Source organism: Spea bombifrons, chromosome 4 (assembly GCF_027358695.1).
Source record: "Spea bombifrons isolate aSpeBom1 chromosome 4, aSpeBom1.2.pri, whole genome shotgun sequence".
NCBI lineage: Eukaryota > Metazoa > Chordata > Amphibia > Anura > Pelobatidae > Spea > Spea bombifrons.
The window spans coordinates 5,015,666-5,034,062 of record NC_071090.1 but is presented as its reverse complement, the minus strand read 5'-3'; the positions used below and the strand labels follow the sequence as shown (position 1 = coordinate 5,034,062).

The 18,397-nt window shown below is 44.0% G+C and overlaps 1 protein-coding gene across 2 annotated transcripts in view; it reads left to right on the top strand.

The window, feature by feature from the left end:
- The first annotated feature begins 1,565 nt into the window (after window positions 1–1,565).
- Window positions 1,566–18,397, top strand: part of KIAA1549 (KIAA1549 ortholog) — a 29,264-nt gene continuing 12,432 nt past the window's right edge. For both annotated transcript variants that reach the window (XM_053465258.1, XM_053465256.1), the window contains exons 1-3: window positions 1,566–1,725; window positions 14,726–17,707; window positions 18,303–18,391. In XM_053465258.1, coding sequence (XP_053321233.1) covers window positions 1,638–1,725; window positions 14,726–17,707; window positions 18,303–18,391 — 3,159 coding nt within the window. In that variant the 5' untranslated portion in view covers window positions 1,566–1,637. The remainder of the gene's footprint in view (window positions 1,726–14,725; window positions 17,708–18,302; window positions 18,392–18,397) is intronic.

The following is an 18,397-nucleotide window of genomic DNA, read 5'->3' as shown; positions in this document are numbered from 1 at the left end:
AGAAACGGGAAACTTCAAATTCTTCCGTAGACTTTCATTAGTCAGAGTGTCCGGCTGGGTGATTTAGACTGAGCCATTCTATTGTTTCCCACTAGTAGATTGAACTCAGATAGCAGAGCGAGAATGCTAATAGGCAGCAGCCTGAAAACATATTATGGGGCAGAATCAACACAATATTTGTGAAAAACGTATAGTTTTGATACAAGTAAAAGAAATGGTGGCAGTTGTGACCCTTGTGGCACAAAACTACACGTAAGCATAAAAGATAACGAGACGGGGAATCTTCTTGACAGCAGGGGTTAATGATTCTGCGTGTCCCCCCCCCGCGCGGTGTGACGGGTAATTAGCGGTCAGTGCTGAAACCGCCCCACAGGGGGTAATTTGTGCTTGGCACAGATGAATGATTCTGGTCTCACCTTCCTCTGCGGCTGGATCCATTAATAATGCAGGATCTGCTGGCGAAGGTAACATAATATAACCCGATATTATAAAACATTAACAGGATATCCCGGCCAGAGTCTGGCGTCTTATAGGAAGCCCGCGAGCCAAAGGTCTCAATTAAAGGGGAGACTTGGGATAGCTGGCCGGTACACAAAAATTTGGGCAAAAAGAATGTTTTGTAACACCCAAATATCACACTTTTTTAAGACCAGTCCCTCTCTGGGCCCCAAATCCCCTCTTTCTTCCCCAGATGACCCTCTTTTCTAGGAGCTGGGTATGGGGGTATCACGGGGTTCTACAGCCCTAAAAGCACCAACAATGTGTATAAAAACAGCAGGGAATGGGTTTATAGATAAAAAACCCTATTCTTTTAACATTTTTTTTTCCTTTTTAGGAACTCTGGAAGGTTTGCAATTAAGATGTAAGGTAAGGATGTTTTACTATACTGAAAGGGTGGTAGATAAGTGAAACAGCTTCCCAGCAGAAGTGGTAGAGATAATACAGTGAGGGTATTAAACATGCATGGGATAGACATACGTCTCCTGATCAAAGACTGATTAAAGTTTGAGTCTTTATAGCAGGAGAAACGGGCAGACAAGACGGGGGCCGAATGGGGCCAATCTGTCGTTCCAGTCTTTACATCCAGCACTCATTCAGTTAAAATGATGTAAGTATAAATGTATGAATTAAGAATGATAAATATAATTTATGAATCACGAATATGTGTAAAAGTAACCGCCTTGGCTACCGCTTAGGACCCCCTCACTGTTTGATGCCAGAGAAACAAAGTGGCCCCCCACCGTCTGATTATCTGGTGACAGAGCCCCCAGGCCCCCAGAAAAAAAAAAGAAATATGTACCAGGGTGGCATTAACCCTTTGATTCCCATTTTTTGTTTATTTGTTGTTTTATAAGCTGTTAGTTAATAAAATCCGTATATACCCCCCCCATTACCATACCATATACAAAATCATGCCTGTTACCCTGACCAGTAGTATTAGGGGGCTCAGAGCCCCCCTACCGGCTGTGCTTTGTCTCCCTGCTGCAGTATCCCGGCCGGCCGCTAGGTGGTGCGCCTTCCCTCCTCGAGGTCTCCAGGCTCTAAGCGGAGGGGAAGCTGCTGCCGCTGCGGCTCGGTGCGCAGGGCCGGCCCCGGGATGCCGCCCTCTCCTCCCCGGTAACTCCAGGACAGGGGACATGGAGCGGGGTGTGAGCCGAGCTCCGGCCGTCTGCACCCTCCTCCTGCTGGGGATCGGGCTTCTGCTGCAGTCTGGGGAGGCGGAAGGTAGGTACAGAACGGGGGGCACATCCAGCACTGCCTAGATACCCCGGCGCTGGGTATTTAACGGAGGGTGGGGGTAGCTTGAGCATGCGTGCATTCTAGGTGGGGGCAGATAACGCATGCAGTAGCCTAGCTGGGGTAGATACAACATGCGTGCAGTTCAGCCAGGGGTATATAAGACAGCATTTGCCCCCAGGGTGCACAGTGAGAAAGCAGTAACTGACCCTAGTCAGAGGAGGCCTGGATGCCCCGCGAATTACCCTGTGTGGGGGCAGAATTCTGCACCGCACCCCTAGGTTGGCTCGTTGCAAATCGATTACCCCGGTATTGCAGGTGGACCGTTAGATGCCCCCGGGGTAGTGACAGACAAAGCAGCATCCAGCTGCAGGGGAGGAAAAAAAAAAACTACCCCGTGCACCAGGAGCAAATGCCCAGGAGACAGCCTTAAATGCCCCCAGCAAACAAATACCCCATACAACAACCCACAGCGGGGCATTTACCCAGTCCTTTCCAGCTTCTATCATCAAAATGCCCCGGTAATCTCCAGTGGGTCCTTTAATTAGCATTATTAATTACCCCCCCAACCCCCTCTTGGTCCATATTTGATTAACTATTAAATTCCCAGCAGAGCAGCTGCATTCTTGAATATCTGATGGGTTTATAGTCTGCAACATCTGTCAGGTCTGTCCTATAGATATCCCACCAGTCCCTTATACAGATCTATAGATATATCTGACCCGCCTGTCTCCTATAGTGTTATATGCAACGTATACTATATATATATATATATATATATATATATATATATATATATACATATATACATACATATATATACATACATATACACACATACCGGTATATGGTTTTCAATTAGATTCTTGCATTTTTGGTGTCATTTGGAGACATTCCCTTATATATTTAGGCCTGCCATGTAATCTGGAGGCTCACCCTATATGTCATACATTAAAAAAAAAAAGGTAAATCACACATGGCACTCAAATGGTTAAAACTGCTGGTTTGTATGTTTATGTGTAATAATTCAGATCATTGGCAAATCACATCCGTGGAATATTCTTGCTTGGTGTATGTAACAATTCCAGCGATTTATTACACCCGTTACAATAAGGAGGAATCGGGCTAATTATTACCCCGGGGTATAATCGGATAATTACAGCTAATTGGTCTTTATCCTCGTCAGGGCTGAAAAGGGGGTATAAAGCGTATAAATCCGGAATCGGATTGGAAACATTGTTACCCACCTTTGTGGCGTTTACATGTTTGATACATTGTTACTATTATTTTACAGTCTATATTAATTTAACCCTTAAAGGCTTACCCTTTCGATACAGGGGCTGTTACTTGTAATGTAGATACCAGATCATTCTGGGCGTTCATGTAACTTTTGGGGGGCTTTAGTCATTACTTGTACTTTATGGGGGTCTTTTGCGGATGTTAAACACAGTAAAATAATTCATGAAACTCTTCCTGGGAATCATTCTTCAATTCATAATATTTCAGGGAATGCTTAGTTGTCATGTGACACAATAGGATTCACTGATAGGTTGAAACAGGAAAAAAAGTCTTAATTTTGTTTTTTATGTGATTTTATAGTAAAATGACAAGTTTGCTCAGTTTACTCCCACCCAGGGAGTTTAGTTAATGTTTGGTTCGAGTGAATCGGCAGCTTTAATAACTGCCCCAAGTAGTAGTCCAGAAATACCCCAGAGACGTCTTATGTGTTCAGGCCTGGACTGGCCGTGTGGCAAACCGGGGTACACGGTGCGGGTACTGTGCAGCGGCCCCCGGTGCTTTAAGACGTGGGTTTAAGTGCACTAGTGTAAAAGTGTGCCGCCGTGCTGATTTAAAGTGGGCCTGTCTCTTTAAGGCCATCAGCCGCTAACCAGTACTTGACGCTGAGCTTGATGTGGCATCAGCAGAAGCTCCATCCCGGCCCCCCAGGCGCCAAGAGCCCTCGTTCCGGCTGTGAGTAGCGCTCCGTGGGGTAAAAAAGAGATTAAGGGTTACTTCTGATGCAAGGCTTTAAAAATGGTCTTATCACCATAGCAACCAATGGAGCGAAAGGGGTTGGACTCACTGGACCTTTTCATTGGTTGGTGTAAAACTTTGTACCAGAATGACTTTCCTGTACACAGCGTCGGGCCTGGAGTAGCCATCGGGCAAGCGGGGCAAATGCCCAAGGGCTGTTGTTACTGCATCCTCTGTGAGGACCATGAATTGTCAGACTATGGAAGAGGGCTGCTGCAGCAGGGAAGTAGTTAATATGGGTATTAAGTCATTTAAAGGGCATTCCTGGGGCTGTCGGGGACATTAAACGGCCCCTTTAAGTGGAACAGCACCTTTAACTGTATGCACTGATCCTAAAGGCGTAGTGATTAAGGCTCAATCGCCGCCAGAGAACCCCCCCAAAACTTTATTTAAATAACTCCGCGGTAAACATTAAAATGGAACATGAAAGGTAATTTCTTAATAACATGCAGTCGGTCGGAACGCGGAATGGTTGTGATTATGAAGCTGGCGGGAAGCCTCGTGTGTCTCTTCTTCCCCGCGTGTCTGCACGGCCAAACTGTGCTGTGCCCCCCCCTTCTGTTCTATGACATCATACCCACATACAGTGCCTCCCTCGCTCCCCCTCCTCCAGGCGACCTCAGCGCTGCCTTTTATATGACATCGCGCGATTCTCTCCAGGCTTTCAGATAGAAGGAGCGTTCCTTTAGTCTGCGCCGATGATGTCACACAATGACAGCAGCTCGTGCGGATTTAACCCTATAAAGCTTTTAGGGAGAATCGGGGGGGGGTTTCTGGAGAGAAAATATTACGGAGTTTCTGGATTTTTTGTAAAATTTGATTAGAAAATGGGTGACATTTTCTGGAAATGCGTTCGAGTGTCCCTGTAGCTTTTTGAGGTCATCTAGTTGGCTGCATTAGCATTAACGAATCCCGGCCTAGGTCAACCAGGCCCAAGTCTAGGGCAGCAGTGCCCCTGGCAGAAAACTGGGGGGCCCTCAGGTGATGAAGCCCCCCCATTGTGTCTCTCTGCACAGTGAGATCTCGAGTTGCTATTTACTCTGTGGAGGTTGTGCCGGCTCCGTATATTTGAGACATGGTGCGCCGAGATATGACATCATTGTACCTTAGATGCTGACAATGAAGGGGGAGGGTCCTGGGGGCACTGACCATGGAGGGGGAGGGTCCTGGGGGAACTGACCATGGAAGGGGAGGGTCCTGGGGCGCTGACCATTGAAGGGGAGGGTCCTGGGGGAACTGACCATTGAAGGGGAGGGTCCTGGGGCGCCGACCATTGAAGGGGAGGGTCCTGGGGGAACTGACCATGGAAGGGGAGGGTCCTGGGGCGCTGACCATTGAAGGGGAGGGTCCTGGGGGAACTGACCAATGAAGGGGAGGGTCCTGGGGCGCTGACCATTGAGGGGGAGGGTCCTGGGGCACTGACCATTGAAGTGGAGGGTATCAGGGGCGCTGAAAATGGAGCGGAAAAGGGACTAGGGGGCTCTGCCCTAGGAGGCCACAAAGGTAAATAAATCACTGCTATTGGCTGCTTGGCTCTCTCCCTTTGCCCCAGCGTGCCGATAGATGTTTAGCCGGCGCGCTCAGTCAGGCCTCTAGGGTGAGCGGCTATTAATGTGTATTTACCAACACAGTCCTAACGACGCCATCATCAGTGGTCACCGGGGAACGTGTCCTGTTTACATGGCAGCCCCCCCTGGGGATGAGGTCACAAGCGGATATAGCGCAGGTTACCGGGTATGTACACCTCTGTGTACCTGACATTAACCCTTTCAGTGGGATCAGCGAAACGCGTTCCTTACGCTCTAGCACTGGATATATTAATAGAACTCACGTAATCTACTTACAGAGTCATCGAGGACCCTCAGCATGGGACCACCCGCCGGGATCGCTCTGCGAATCCCGTGTAAACGTGAATAAATCATGCGCTGAATGTCAAATTAAATGATTTGATTTCCACCGTTAGGGTAACGTGCCTAATTAACCCTTTAGGGGATAGTGAGGGGCATACCAAAAACCCTTGGTGTGTCGTGTCGTTGGTCTCGTCTTCGATTCAGGAGCCATATGCCAATTCCGATGCATGTTTAAATTCCCTCTGCTGGAAGACCATTCCACTTATCTACCACCTTCTCGTTTGGACGCTGACATTCACTGAGTGGTCTCACACCATTTTGACCTAGAGTCGGGGGCATCCAAACGTGATTTCATTACAGATGCAGCGTGAAAAATTCCCTCTTTCCGCGGAAACAGCGAGAGAAGATCCGTGTCTGGGGCGCGCGCCGCTATCTCCAGCTGTCGGACCGGCAGCTGCAGGAAACACACGTAACTTTCTGAAATCTCCCTCGGCAAACATAGAAGCCGGCAGTTATTTTAAAAGTCTAACGATTCTTTAAGCTCAGCCCGAGTCGTAAGAACAAAGGGGGTATTTATAAAGGACATTCCGAGGGCAGATTAGGTGAAACCGTCCCTTTGACACCCCCATGAAACCGACATGGGAAGCCTCGGGGCGTCGGAGCCATTTCTTTTGTCCCTTTAAAAAAAAAAGCATCATTTTTGGGTTTTCCGGATAAATGTTGAGTTTTTAATCTATGGATCCTTTTTCTATAGGATTTAATGAGATGAATCGGCTCCTCCTTGGAGTTTATTGGCCGACTCCCAGCTCCCAGTTCAACAACAAATGTTCTAACAGGCTGACGTCTGGAGATAAAGTCCAGTTTAGGACATCGAGTTACTTTTTATTCTCTTGCAACTTTATATGTTGGATCTTATAGACACCTGATGTTTGAAGTGAAGAATGTTCCATAAAGTCCTCGTAATAAAACTTTAGGGAGAAGCTGCAGCTGCAGAGCTCCCCGGAGCCTCCTCTTCTATGGTCCAACAATTCTTGCCTCTGGTTGGTGGCTTAAAATATTACCTTAGGGACAAGCTGCTGCGCTCCCTGGAGCATCTGCAGTTACCCTCTTCCTCTATGGTCCAATTATTCTTGCCACTGATTGGTGGCTTCAAGCAGCCAATCAGGAGCAGGAAAGATCTACCATTGAAATCAAGAGGAGCCCTTTCCATGCATGTGCACAGGGGGCTCAATGGACTCCTTCCCGCATTGTTACTTGGGGGGGTTCTTCATTCACAAGGGGGGGGGGCACCATGCACATTTAAAGGGATCTCTCATCTATCATATGCATACCTGGGAAGTTTCTAAATGAGCTGAACCAGAGTTTCTTTAAATATTAACCCTTTAATGGCTCGTGATGAATATTCTATGTAGCAGCTCATCAAATGTGTCACCCCAGTGACTCTAATACCGTCCCTTATGGAAACCTTAATCGAGTCACCTGCATTCATGCAGGGATATCAGCTGTGACATACTGGCAGATTGTCCTCTTGGACTCCATATTCTGGTTCTCGGTCAAAGGATGGAGAGCGGAGAGGGGATGGCTGAGGGTGCTGCCCTTGGTCATACCTCTCAGTCCTTAGCTTAATAAGTGTTTGTCCTCACGCTTTGTCGGTATCCATGGCTGGCTTTGGGAATGTCTCATCTGAGTAGGAGACTGTTGTGTGTGTGTGTCTGGATGACTGCATTCGTCCCCCCCCCCCCTTCGGAAGGGTTGGCAGGGGCTTTTGTTTCACGGGCTGGTTTCAATTAGACGCTGACAGTGACCTTACTCCTGCTTTCATTCATGAAAGATGAAACAAACCTTAGGATTCGAGCCAGAGAGCCCCAAACGGAGCGCAGACGTAATATATTCCACAGCTAGAAGCCGACAACAAAGAATGAAACATTTGGGAGGCTCCCAACTTCCAGCCTCTGCTCTGCTATTTTTATCTTCCCGTAAAAAAATGAAATAATCCCCAGACCCCCTTTGAGTCCCCTCCGCGTGGAGTATGTATTGTCCGAGCATTGTCTGGGTTTATTCAGAGCGGCGATGGGCTAATTTATTCAATTGTTACTTTTTAGTGTTTCAGGTTCCCACACTGAGGCCTGTACGTAATGTCTGCCGGCCTTGGGGAGGAAAAACGAATCAGCATCACAGAAAAAGGACAGTGTATTTTTTTAAATTCTTTCCCCTTGATTTTTTTTTTTATAAAAATGTTTTACAGACGAAAGGATTAGTGGAAATCTCCCGCCGCCTTGTCTTTTGCCTCTGACTGTGCAACATTTATATTAATTCCTAAATCCAGGGTGAGAATCCAGATTTATTTATTTTTCTGCAGACCACACGCGTGAGAGTTATAGTGTAACACGGACAGCTGTTGGAGTCATAAAAAGTAAAAAAAAAGAAAAAAGCGTATAGAAAATAAGAGAGGGAAGACTTTACTGTCCCTTTTATTGTCCTTGGGCATAATCTCAGCGCTGTATACAGTAATAACCCCCAGCTCTGTATACAGTAATAACCCCTCATTGCTGTATACAATAATAACCCCCAGCGCTGTATACAGTAATAACTCCCAGCTCTGTATACAGTAATATAACCCCCAGCGCTGTATACAGTAATATAACCCCCCAGCACTGTATACAGTAATATAACCTCCAGCGCTGTATAGAGTAATATAACCCCCAGCGCTGTATACAATAATAAACTCTCAGCATTGTATACAGTAATATAACCCCCAGCGCTGTATACAGTAATAACCCCCCGCACTGTATACAGTAATAACATTGCATTTATAGTGAGTTATTTCTTTTTAAAATCCCTTTTGTCCCCCCCCCCGCAATGCGCTCATATATTTTTTTCTTTAGTGATACCCCTGATATTGTATTTCTCCCGCTGTTATATTTGGCATATCCGTGCTGTAACGTTATAACCGATACCAGCTGTGTGTTGTATGTCTGAAATTTGTATTTATTTAAAAATCAGGCGACTAATCTTCAGTCTGAAGATTCAGAAATTGATTTGAGGAGCATAAAGCCGTCCTAACATATGTTGCCCCACAACAACTGCAAAAAGTACTACGCCCCTCTATTTCTGCATTGGAATTTCTGGCTTTTAACATGCGTTCTCTCATATTCACTACTTTGTGAGTTGCCTTCGACTTTTAAAGGTCAGTTTATGGTGTATATGAGGGTTAATTTTGTGAGTTACAGGAGAGGGCATGCAAGTTTGCATTGAACGTGCATGTCCTCGCCTGCAACTCAAAAATGATTAACGTCACGAGTCCCGAATGACTTGGGGTAAGTGTATCACATGCGACGAGATCAGTTTGGTCTTGGGAAAAGGGCAAATATATATGGATGGGGAGGGTGGGGGAAAGAACACCCCGTGCATTTGCAAGGGTAACAACACGAAAATTTAAAGGGGCCACACAGCCATCCTATGCATTAAAGTACCGTACATATGATGGCTGGAGAGTCCCTTTAAGTGTAGGTTAGGAGATTATGTCTAAAGATCAATTCTGGTTCAAACGGGTAAAAGTAGCTTAATCGCTATAGAAACGAATAGCGTGTTTCTGCTGATTCCTGCACTTTTACCAGCTCGCACCGGAATAGCTCTTGATACGTAACGTCCAATATGTTCTATTCACTAACAACAACTAATGGAAGGGCAAGTCTTCTTACAACTAAGCTATTTTGTAGACTTGCATTCTAGGGTTAATAATTAATCAGGCTTTCATTCCTTTAGCAAATGCACAGGCGTATATTTACACACCTAAATATTACCAGAAATTCCATGGAAAAGAAAACATTCCCAGAAACAGAAAATATTTAGCAATTGAAACATAAATTCAATTGGATCATCCACTTCTCCGCACTAAAAATGTTTATTATTTTATATTTAAAGAAAACATTATTTTTTTTTTGTCTGTATTTCTGACATTTTTTTTGATGGGAATGAGGGATATATAGATAAATATTATTTTTGTTATTTTTTTTTTTAAAACAGAGCTGTAAATGCCTTATTTATGAATTCTTCAATTTTCTAAAAGATCTGAAATTTTGCAAACGTCTGGCTGTTTTGCCTGCGGTGGTAATTAAATTTGGTTTCTGGAGTTCAGGAGTAAAATCAGGTCAGGTTAATTTACAAATAGAACCAGGAAGCGTCTCAGGGAAATTTTTCTGTCTTGCCTTAAAAAGCGGAATAAATAAGGCTGCAAATTAAATAAGGTGTGGCTAGGTAAGGGTTAAATGTTTAGCCCTCCAAGGGTCATCTAGATTAAGCCGCAGTTGCTGCAGAACCTCACCGGGTGAATAACTTCTTCTTGTTGGCTGCTCTGTAATGTTGAGTCGAGCAGTTATTGGCGGCTCTGCTGTCCAAGAGGTTCTGCAGCAGCTAAGTATTCAATTATGGCACTTTTCACACGTTGGCTTGCCCAGAGTGTTAGGGTTTTTAGTACACCAATCCCCATGTCAATGGGCAGATTCTCAGGGTGTCTGTGCTGTATCACAGCTGTAATCCCTGCTTGAATACAGGTGACCTCTTTCAGGATTATATGTACCTACTGACTAAGTAATAGTTTTCATAAGGACCCTTACCAAGTATGTGGCTAATATGTATGAACATATGCACGATGACTATTGTCTTCACTTAAAGAAAATATTAACCCGTTGTACAGCGCTGTGTAATACGATGGCGCTGTGTTTGTGTGTGAATTATGACTTCGGAAATGAAGGGTTAATGTAGTGGTGACATATAGTCCATATACACAAGTGAGAGATTGTGTATCCAAAAGGGGTCAGAGGAGACTGGTGTAGGCCAAGCATTGGTGAGCATGGGGTACTGCAAAGTAGATTCCTATCGCCCACTGACATGAGTGGGGCAAACATTATATCAGGGGTTAAAAGAAAGGCGTTATTGCCTCTTTATTATTCCTCCAAGGGACCTGTGTGACCTGGTTACAAAACTATCATCATGAGATAAGGTGCTTTATTCATGGGAATTCAGCTTTGTGTCTTCCAACGCTCTGAACACGGGTTCCGTAAGGAGAAGACTTCTTAAAACCCCCGGGGTCCAGAAGTTGATACCCCCTGGTCTAGAACCCAGGATGGACCTCATGATTCACATAAAAAAGGAAAAATGATTCAATATTCTATGTTCAAGATGTCAGCGTTTAATTCTCTATGAACGAGATCACTTTTCTTGATGAAATGCTCTAGAATCCACAGTTCCGCTCATGTGCACTTAACCAAACCCGACAGTAGCAGGTTATGTAACCAGGAGCTGTCCAAATGCTTTCCTCAAGGGCCGTATGTAGTTCGCTGCTATGGGATACATGAAGAAATCAAACATTAAGAGGGTAGCTACTGGGTTAAAGCTCATTCTGTACCCACGTTAAAACAAAAAATATATATATATATATAGGTAGTACTTGTGGATTTTAGTTACAGGGCGCTGTATGGTCCATAATTACACAGCAGTACAAATGCCTGTAAACCAATATTCAGCGCCCCTGACCTTAAAGGCGTTCGTGGCCAGAGGTGATCGGAAACACTTTGCCGAAGGCTTAAAACTTCGGGCGGCTTTTCCTTGGGTAGACTTTCAAAGGACTCGCTCACAGAGACTCAATTCATACCCAGCCTCGGACGTTTCCTCTCCTCTCAGCCGGCATGGATGTACGTCTGCTTCGATTCTATCCACGTAGCGAGAGGACTCCGGTCTTAGGAGACAAACGATTAGACTGCTCGGAATCTGCAGTGCTGCATTATCTAATAGCAACGGGTAGTTATATTGCTGATGTACGCCTGAGACCCTTATAATTATTAACCCATTCATTATTTTTTTTAGTTTCTGAATTTTGTTCTTAAAACAGGGCCTTTAGTAGCCATCGCAAAGGTTTTTTGGGTTCACGCAGTGGTGTGTTTTCCGGGGCCACGCCACCTTCCTCACTGCTGTGCTGGGGTATGATGTCATACACTGGCGATCTGTAATTTAAAGGCCTCGGCAGAGTCCTCCATATTGGGCAATTGGGGAGATCAGAGGTCCCATTGTAACCGAATGAGTGAGACATTCATTCACATTCTCGTGACATTTAGGGCTGCCGAAATCTGTGATACCCTCATACCCAACAAACATTCTGAGCTTCTAGAAAACAGGGATATCAAAGGAGAAAAAAGGGATATAGGGATTTGGGGCACAAAGATGGACACGTGGTTGGTATTAGTGATCTGACCATTCAAGGTGTGATCAGTCAGTAAAAAAAAAAGGTCATCAAACTGCGTAACATTGTTCTTTATAATGTGTTAATGGTGATTTTTATGGTTCGTTAATATGTCAGATATTTTCAGTTTCAATGTTGTACTTTATTCAGTGCACTTTAATGACATTTTCCCAGCATGCACCTTATCTCTAAACATCTTTAATCCTTAATTTCTTACGTATATTTTTAACACCTTCTTTATGAACAAAGGCGATGGATCTGCATTAAATATTGTGATCGTTCTCGTCCCAAAAAAAAAAAGCAGCTTTTAGAATCTAAATATTACAGTTCGTCGACACATTCCTGTGTATCAATGAAGAAATCCAGGTGGTGTTTTTTTGGGTGGGACCCATATATTTGGCAGCAGAGCCCGTTGTGTGTTCTTTATGGAGAAATGCAAACGGGAAATTGCTGATGAATGAAGGGATTGAGTGAAACCTTGGACCTCTCTACACGCCTGACCGGTGCGTGGGGGGGAAAAAGATGAAAAAAGCTCAGCGGGCAGACACTAGTGAGTGGAATTACAAATCCCGTCTCCCTTCCTCCTCTTCATTCCCCTGGATCATCTGTATCCTCCTTGAGTATCAACCCTTTGGCAGCCAAAGCTGGTTTCCTTAGGTTATAAGCACTTTGCTGAATCCCTAACATTCCATGCTCTCTCCCGATTGTTTAATAATTAAAGATTTAAGTATTTCTTGTTTTAGAGGAAATATATCACATTTTCTATTTTTTTACCCATTTTACTGGCTCTCATACATACGGTTGTCAGGTGGCTTCTCAGTTGACTTCTTGGATCTACTGACTTTTTACTTTTTTCCTTATTTTTTTAATGCCAGAAATAAGGGTAAGTGTTCTACTGCTCCCCATAGGGTTAATTTATGGAGATTCACAATCATATGCACTTTCAGCCCCAGAAGAGTTAACCATGTCCATGTCTCCGGGCCGGGAGTCCATTCCCTGCGTAGACCTTTCTTCTTGGCAGTAACGCTCTCCGGACAGAGAGACGCAAAGAGGATTTAATTATTAAATCCTCTCTCACCTGCCACCTGTCGCCCCTTTCTGGTTTCTTGCTTGGCTTCAATGAATGATTTGTAACGTGAAAAAAAAAAGGTAGGCGGAAATCATTGGGTTTATGAAGGTCTGATCAACACATTATTATTAATTATTATTAATTATTATTAGCCCAGTTTTAGGCTGGATATAAAAAAATATACTTTATAGGTTTCTGATTCTAGTTACGTCTATATGGTATATATGGTAACATAATGTCAGGTTAAATGTATCCCACTAGAACAATTTGACATGGTTGACAATATATTAAATATAATTTAATATTACTCTTCTTATATTCGAATGATATAGCGCCATCATATTCCGTAGCGCTGTACAGGATATAACAAGTAGAGCATCACATAACTACATAAAACTCGGACACACACACTAACACAAATACACAAAAATGTTAAAAGTTAACAAAATTACTTTACTATAGAAATTTTGGGTCCTCGTAGAAAAATAGGAATTTGCCGGCAGATCGGCCCCTGTGGCCCACATTGGTCTCATCTTAGATTCGGGAGCCATATGCCTATCTCATATCAGCCTAGCCCACGTGAACAATTTATCCTAGAGGCAAGATTTAAATATTAAGTCAATAAAATAGATTAAATATTTTATTTCAGGGAACAAGCCTCCTTTAAATCCGATTGGACTGGAGAATAGTCCTATCTTGTACTGCTTTAGAATGGTGAGAATAACAAAGGGTTAACGGTATTAAACAGCACATGGAGAGGGGGTAAAAGGATGATCGGGGGCGAACCTTAATACTTAAGATACCTTTTATTCATTACGTCCATTGAGTTAATTGCTGGCGCTGTTCTTCAAGGCGATGCAGAACTCGCGGTTTTTTTTTTGCTTGTGCTGCGGCTTAGAGACTGAGAGCAAGTCCCTCGAGGAAGGCTTGGTTACTAAGAGACAGCACGGTCTGAATTTTAATGAGGCTGTCCCTTTTATACTCCGCTATCGGGAACTCATCAGTCAAACCTGCTCGTTCTGTAACAATGTCTCCATGCTCGCCCTGTATCTTCTTCATCTATAATGTGTAGCACGCACGGAAATGTTAACAGTGAATCCTGAATGGGTGACGTATGTTACAGGAACTTTGACCCATCAGATTTATCTAAAGTGAGTCTATCTCTCGATTTACGTAGCCTTTTGGCATATAGATGCCATGTTTGTACCCTACGTTTACCATTTCATAATTTCAAACAATTGCTCCTTGTAAGGCAGGAGCCTACAGGCAATGGGTTGATAGCGGCTGCCATAATTCCCCATGGAAAGCGATTAGATGCATGGCTAATTGGTCCGGTGATGGCAAACCGTTTTGACCCAAGTGCCAACACTGTGTATAACGCACACAAGCCTGTCCTCACACCTGCTGCATGTTGATGCACATACTCACACACTCATACATACACACACCTTGGAAGATACACCTTGCGTCCCTCCTGTTTATTCTGATTGAATATTTGGATTAAACGGGTTGAGTGCAAGATGTTTGAGGGCTTCTCAGATGGCCCAAATACTCCAAATGTATTTTTTATTTCATTTTTTTAAGCAAAAATAGAAGATTACGATCCCGTTTTTCCTTGAGTAAACAGTTCATGTGCTTATATTAGTGCTAAACCCAACTATGTTGGTAAATGTAATCAAATTCATAGGTCATTTTACATTGACTATCTTGTCTTTTTGAACAAGTAACCATACCAATGTTTTTGTGTCTCATTCTGAAGTTTGAAACTGATCAACATGTTCTCTTTTTCCCCTTTAGTCATTGCATCCTTTGGTCCATTCTCTCTGCGAGCTAATGGAAACTTAACATTAACCAACACCACCTCAGACCTAGAAGAAAGTCTTTCTGTGTCTCCGTTATCACCAGACCCCTCTGGCACAATCACTGTCCTTCCTCTTAATTCTGTAGAAGCTGTAGACCCACATTTATCTGAAGAACCAGCATCTCTTTCCTCTGAAGTTCCATATCCTTTAGGTACAGTTACTCCACATCAGACTACTATACAAGGTGCGGAACCCACGGCCACAGCTGAGACAGGAGAACTTGCTACGACGTTTACGGTGTCCTATCCTCCAGACCCTTCAGAATCATTGTCTACTCATTTTCTGAGCTCAGCTCAAGCTGTAGAACCCACGCTTGCAACCAGGCCAGAAGAGCCTTGTACAGTGACTTTAGAATCACTTGTTTCAGAGGTTCTAACTTCTTCTGGAATCACCACTGATCCTCTAAATTCATTGCTTGCCGTGGAGCCCACAGTCATGACTGGGAACGATAAGGCTACCACATCTTCAGTGTCAATTATTCCAGAGGTTCCAAACCTCTCAGAAACAATTTCTGCCCCTCTTTCAAGTACTATTCCAGCTGTAGAACCCACAGCATGGCTAATGTCAAGCAAAGCTGCCCCGATGAATGAAGAATCAACGGTCTCTTCACTTATAGCACAGCCATCTACGTCCTTGGCAGTCTCTCCTGTTTTATATGACTCAGTCACGACTCACGAACCATTGGACACAAGCATTCTAAGCGTCTGGTACCCGGGAACCTCCACTGCAAGTCAAGCGGAACCTTCTACCATTTCACAAGAAATAAAACCTAGTATCTTAACACCTACATCTTCAGCAAGCGTAGAAGTTTCATATCTCAATGACTCTGACATATATTTAAGTACAGAAGCTTTACCAATGTCAACGACGTATTGTACAACTGAGAGTTCTTCGATGGACACACCTTTGCTGAGCACGCAACCGTCAACACCTTCTCAGTTTCATTCCACAGATGAAGGGGCCATTACGTTTTTTTGTCCAAGCTTTGAATCTTCACTGGTTTCACCTGTTACGCTGAACGTTATCACAGATTCTGTAGATGCCACCAACACAGCGGATATCACCAGCATTTTAACCAAAAATGAATTGCATAGTGTATTTCCAAGCATGGGGCTCTCTGTGGAGCTAGGGTCAACCACCAGCCTTAATCTGTCTCTGGACATAGCTCCGTTTCCATCCAGCTCTACGGGATACGAAGTACCCACCTCCGTTGTGCCAGACGTGTCAGGAACTCCACTGATTACTAGTAAGGAAGCTATCTTCACACTGTATTCTAGCCCATGGACTGCTCATACACCTCTCAATGATGAGATGATTGGACTGTCCAATATTGTTACTTCTGAATTAAAACACACAGAGTGGACATCAAGAGGTTACTTGGAAACGATATCCACCACTTCCTCAGGGCAAATAGGGCCGAGTATCCAAAGTACTGTAGTCTCAGACACAACGTTTCTTGAGGAGTCAACCACTCAAGTCTTGGACACTGTCTTCTCTTGGAGTTCAGTGGTTCCATCATCTACTTGGAATTTAGACAATTTCGTTTCGTCTGCATATTTTACAAGCCTTGTGGACTCCGCTCTTATTGAGGGCTCGTCTATGGACACTTCCTTTCAGTCCCAAAGTGTAGAACTGGAGACATCAATGTTTTCTGTGATAGACTCTACCATTTTTATGCCTTCACTCACTGAGCATTTCTTTTCTGCCACAGCCTCTGTCATCGTAGAACCGTTCCTTGACACAACGGCTATGTCGGTGTCAACCCCTGCTCTCGATAGTTTCCTTTTTGAACCCTCAAACACAAAGGAGGCTCCAGCTTTTGCGGCCACAGAATCTGTTGTGTATTTTAGTCAAACGTGGCTTCCGTCGGAAGAGTCTGTGAATATTTCCGACTTTGCAACTTTATCAGTGGATTTAACTGTAGAGCCAAGCAGCCTGTGGCCTTCATTATCTGAAGAAGCTCTCACACCTTTGACTTCTTTAGGGTACAGTGAACTATCCAAAAATATTTCTCAGGGCTTGTCTGCTGTGCTTGCAACTTCAGATTTTATTTTAAGTAGCTCTGTGTTGGAGCCTGATTTTATACCCACCACTGAAACTATTAATTTTGAGGGCTCGGGAGACATGCCTTGGCAGACCTCCATCACCAACTCATTTTCCTCTCTGACTCCCTTTCTCAGCACTGAGTGGACAGGTGACAGTTCAAGTGTCTTCTCGGAATCCTCTGAACTTTTGGAGGCTACGTCTGTCTTGCAGTTGGATCCTGGTGTTCTCTATACCTCAAATGCTACAGGTTCTACCTCTCCACTTCTGCCTTTACTGTCTTCTTCTGCCGTACCGGAGACACTCACCTCCTCTATTGGTTCTGATCATACCAGCAGTGCTTTGATCGAGGAGACACTTCAAACATCCCTGGTTGTGTCTAACACTCCCGTAACAGGGGTTTCAGTTATCATGACTTCGTTAGGGACTGCAAGTACATTTTTTCCTCCAGTGAATCATTTTGATACATCTACAGCAGAATTGCCATCCACCCCGAGTGTGCCACTCACACTAAGTTTGACTCCCACTTTGAGTACATCTTTCAGTTTAATCATGAAACCCACCACAAGCTTGCAACCCAGTCCAAGCTCCAACATATACTCTTCCCCTACGGAATCTAGCTTAGTTGTAGCTACATCTTTTGTTCCGACTCTGCCTCCCGAGTCAACGACCAGGACAGAGAACACGGTGTCAACAATGAGTACCACAACATCCAAAGCCACCGGCACCACTTATAGCACGACCACGGCATCTCCCACACCCCACGTGCCCATCACACCTCCTTCTGCCATCACAGCTTTGACTTCTCCAACCACCACCAGACCGCCTCTCCTGTGTGATATCACCAACCCCGAGCCCTATCTGGTCACTGCGGGTAAAGTATTCTACTGTGCTTTATAATACTTTTTTTTTTTTTTGCTGTTTTCGTTTATCTCATTTACGGTCAAGAATCAGTGAGGGAGGATTAAAAATCCCTACTCAGTTTATTATAGCCATCGACTAAAGAATAAAGTAGTAACTGCAAGACCTCAGCCTGTGCCTTATTAGTGGTAGCCAACTATTTTTCTATAGTCATCTACTAAGCTCAGCTTGAATTGCCTTCAAAATGGGTTTTATTTTAATTTTATTTTTTATTTATTTTATATTTATTTATTTATTTTATAACAGCAGACCTGGGGGACATCATTGTAGGGGACACCAATTGGAGACTCCATTGTAATATCTGGGTGACATTCTATACAGAACTGGCAGTTTATGGCAGTACTAAGTACTGTTTAACGAATGAAATCCTTTCTTCCGTAGGCTAAATCAGAGGCTCCCTCTTTGTGATTAAGACTGAGCCATTCTTTTGTTTACCCACTCAAAAGTGGCCCTGTTGCTTAAAAGTAGATATTAATCAATAGAACATTAAAAAAAATGCCTATACTTGTCTATAAAATATTTAGTTACCGGCTATTTTATTATTTCAGTTGTCTTACGGGGGACAGATATTGTGAATCTCACAGAATCCATCAAGAATCTGCTAACGATTCAGTTTAACCGATCCGTAGAGCTTGAGGTGAGT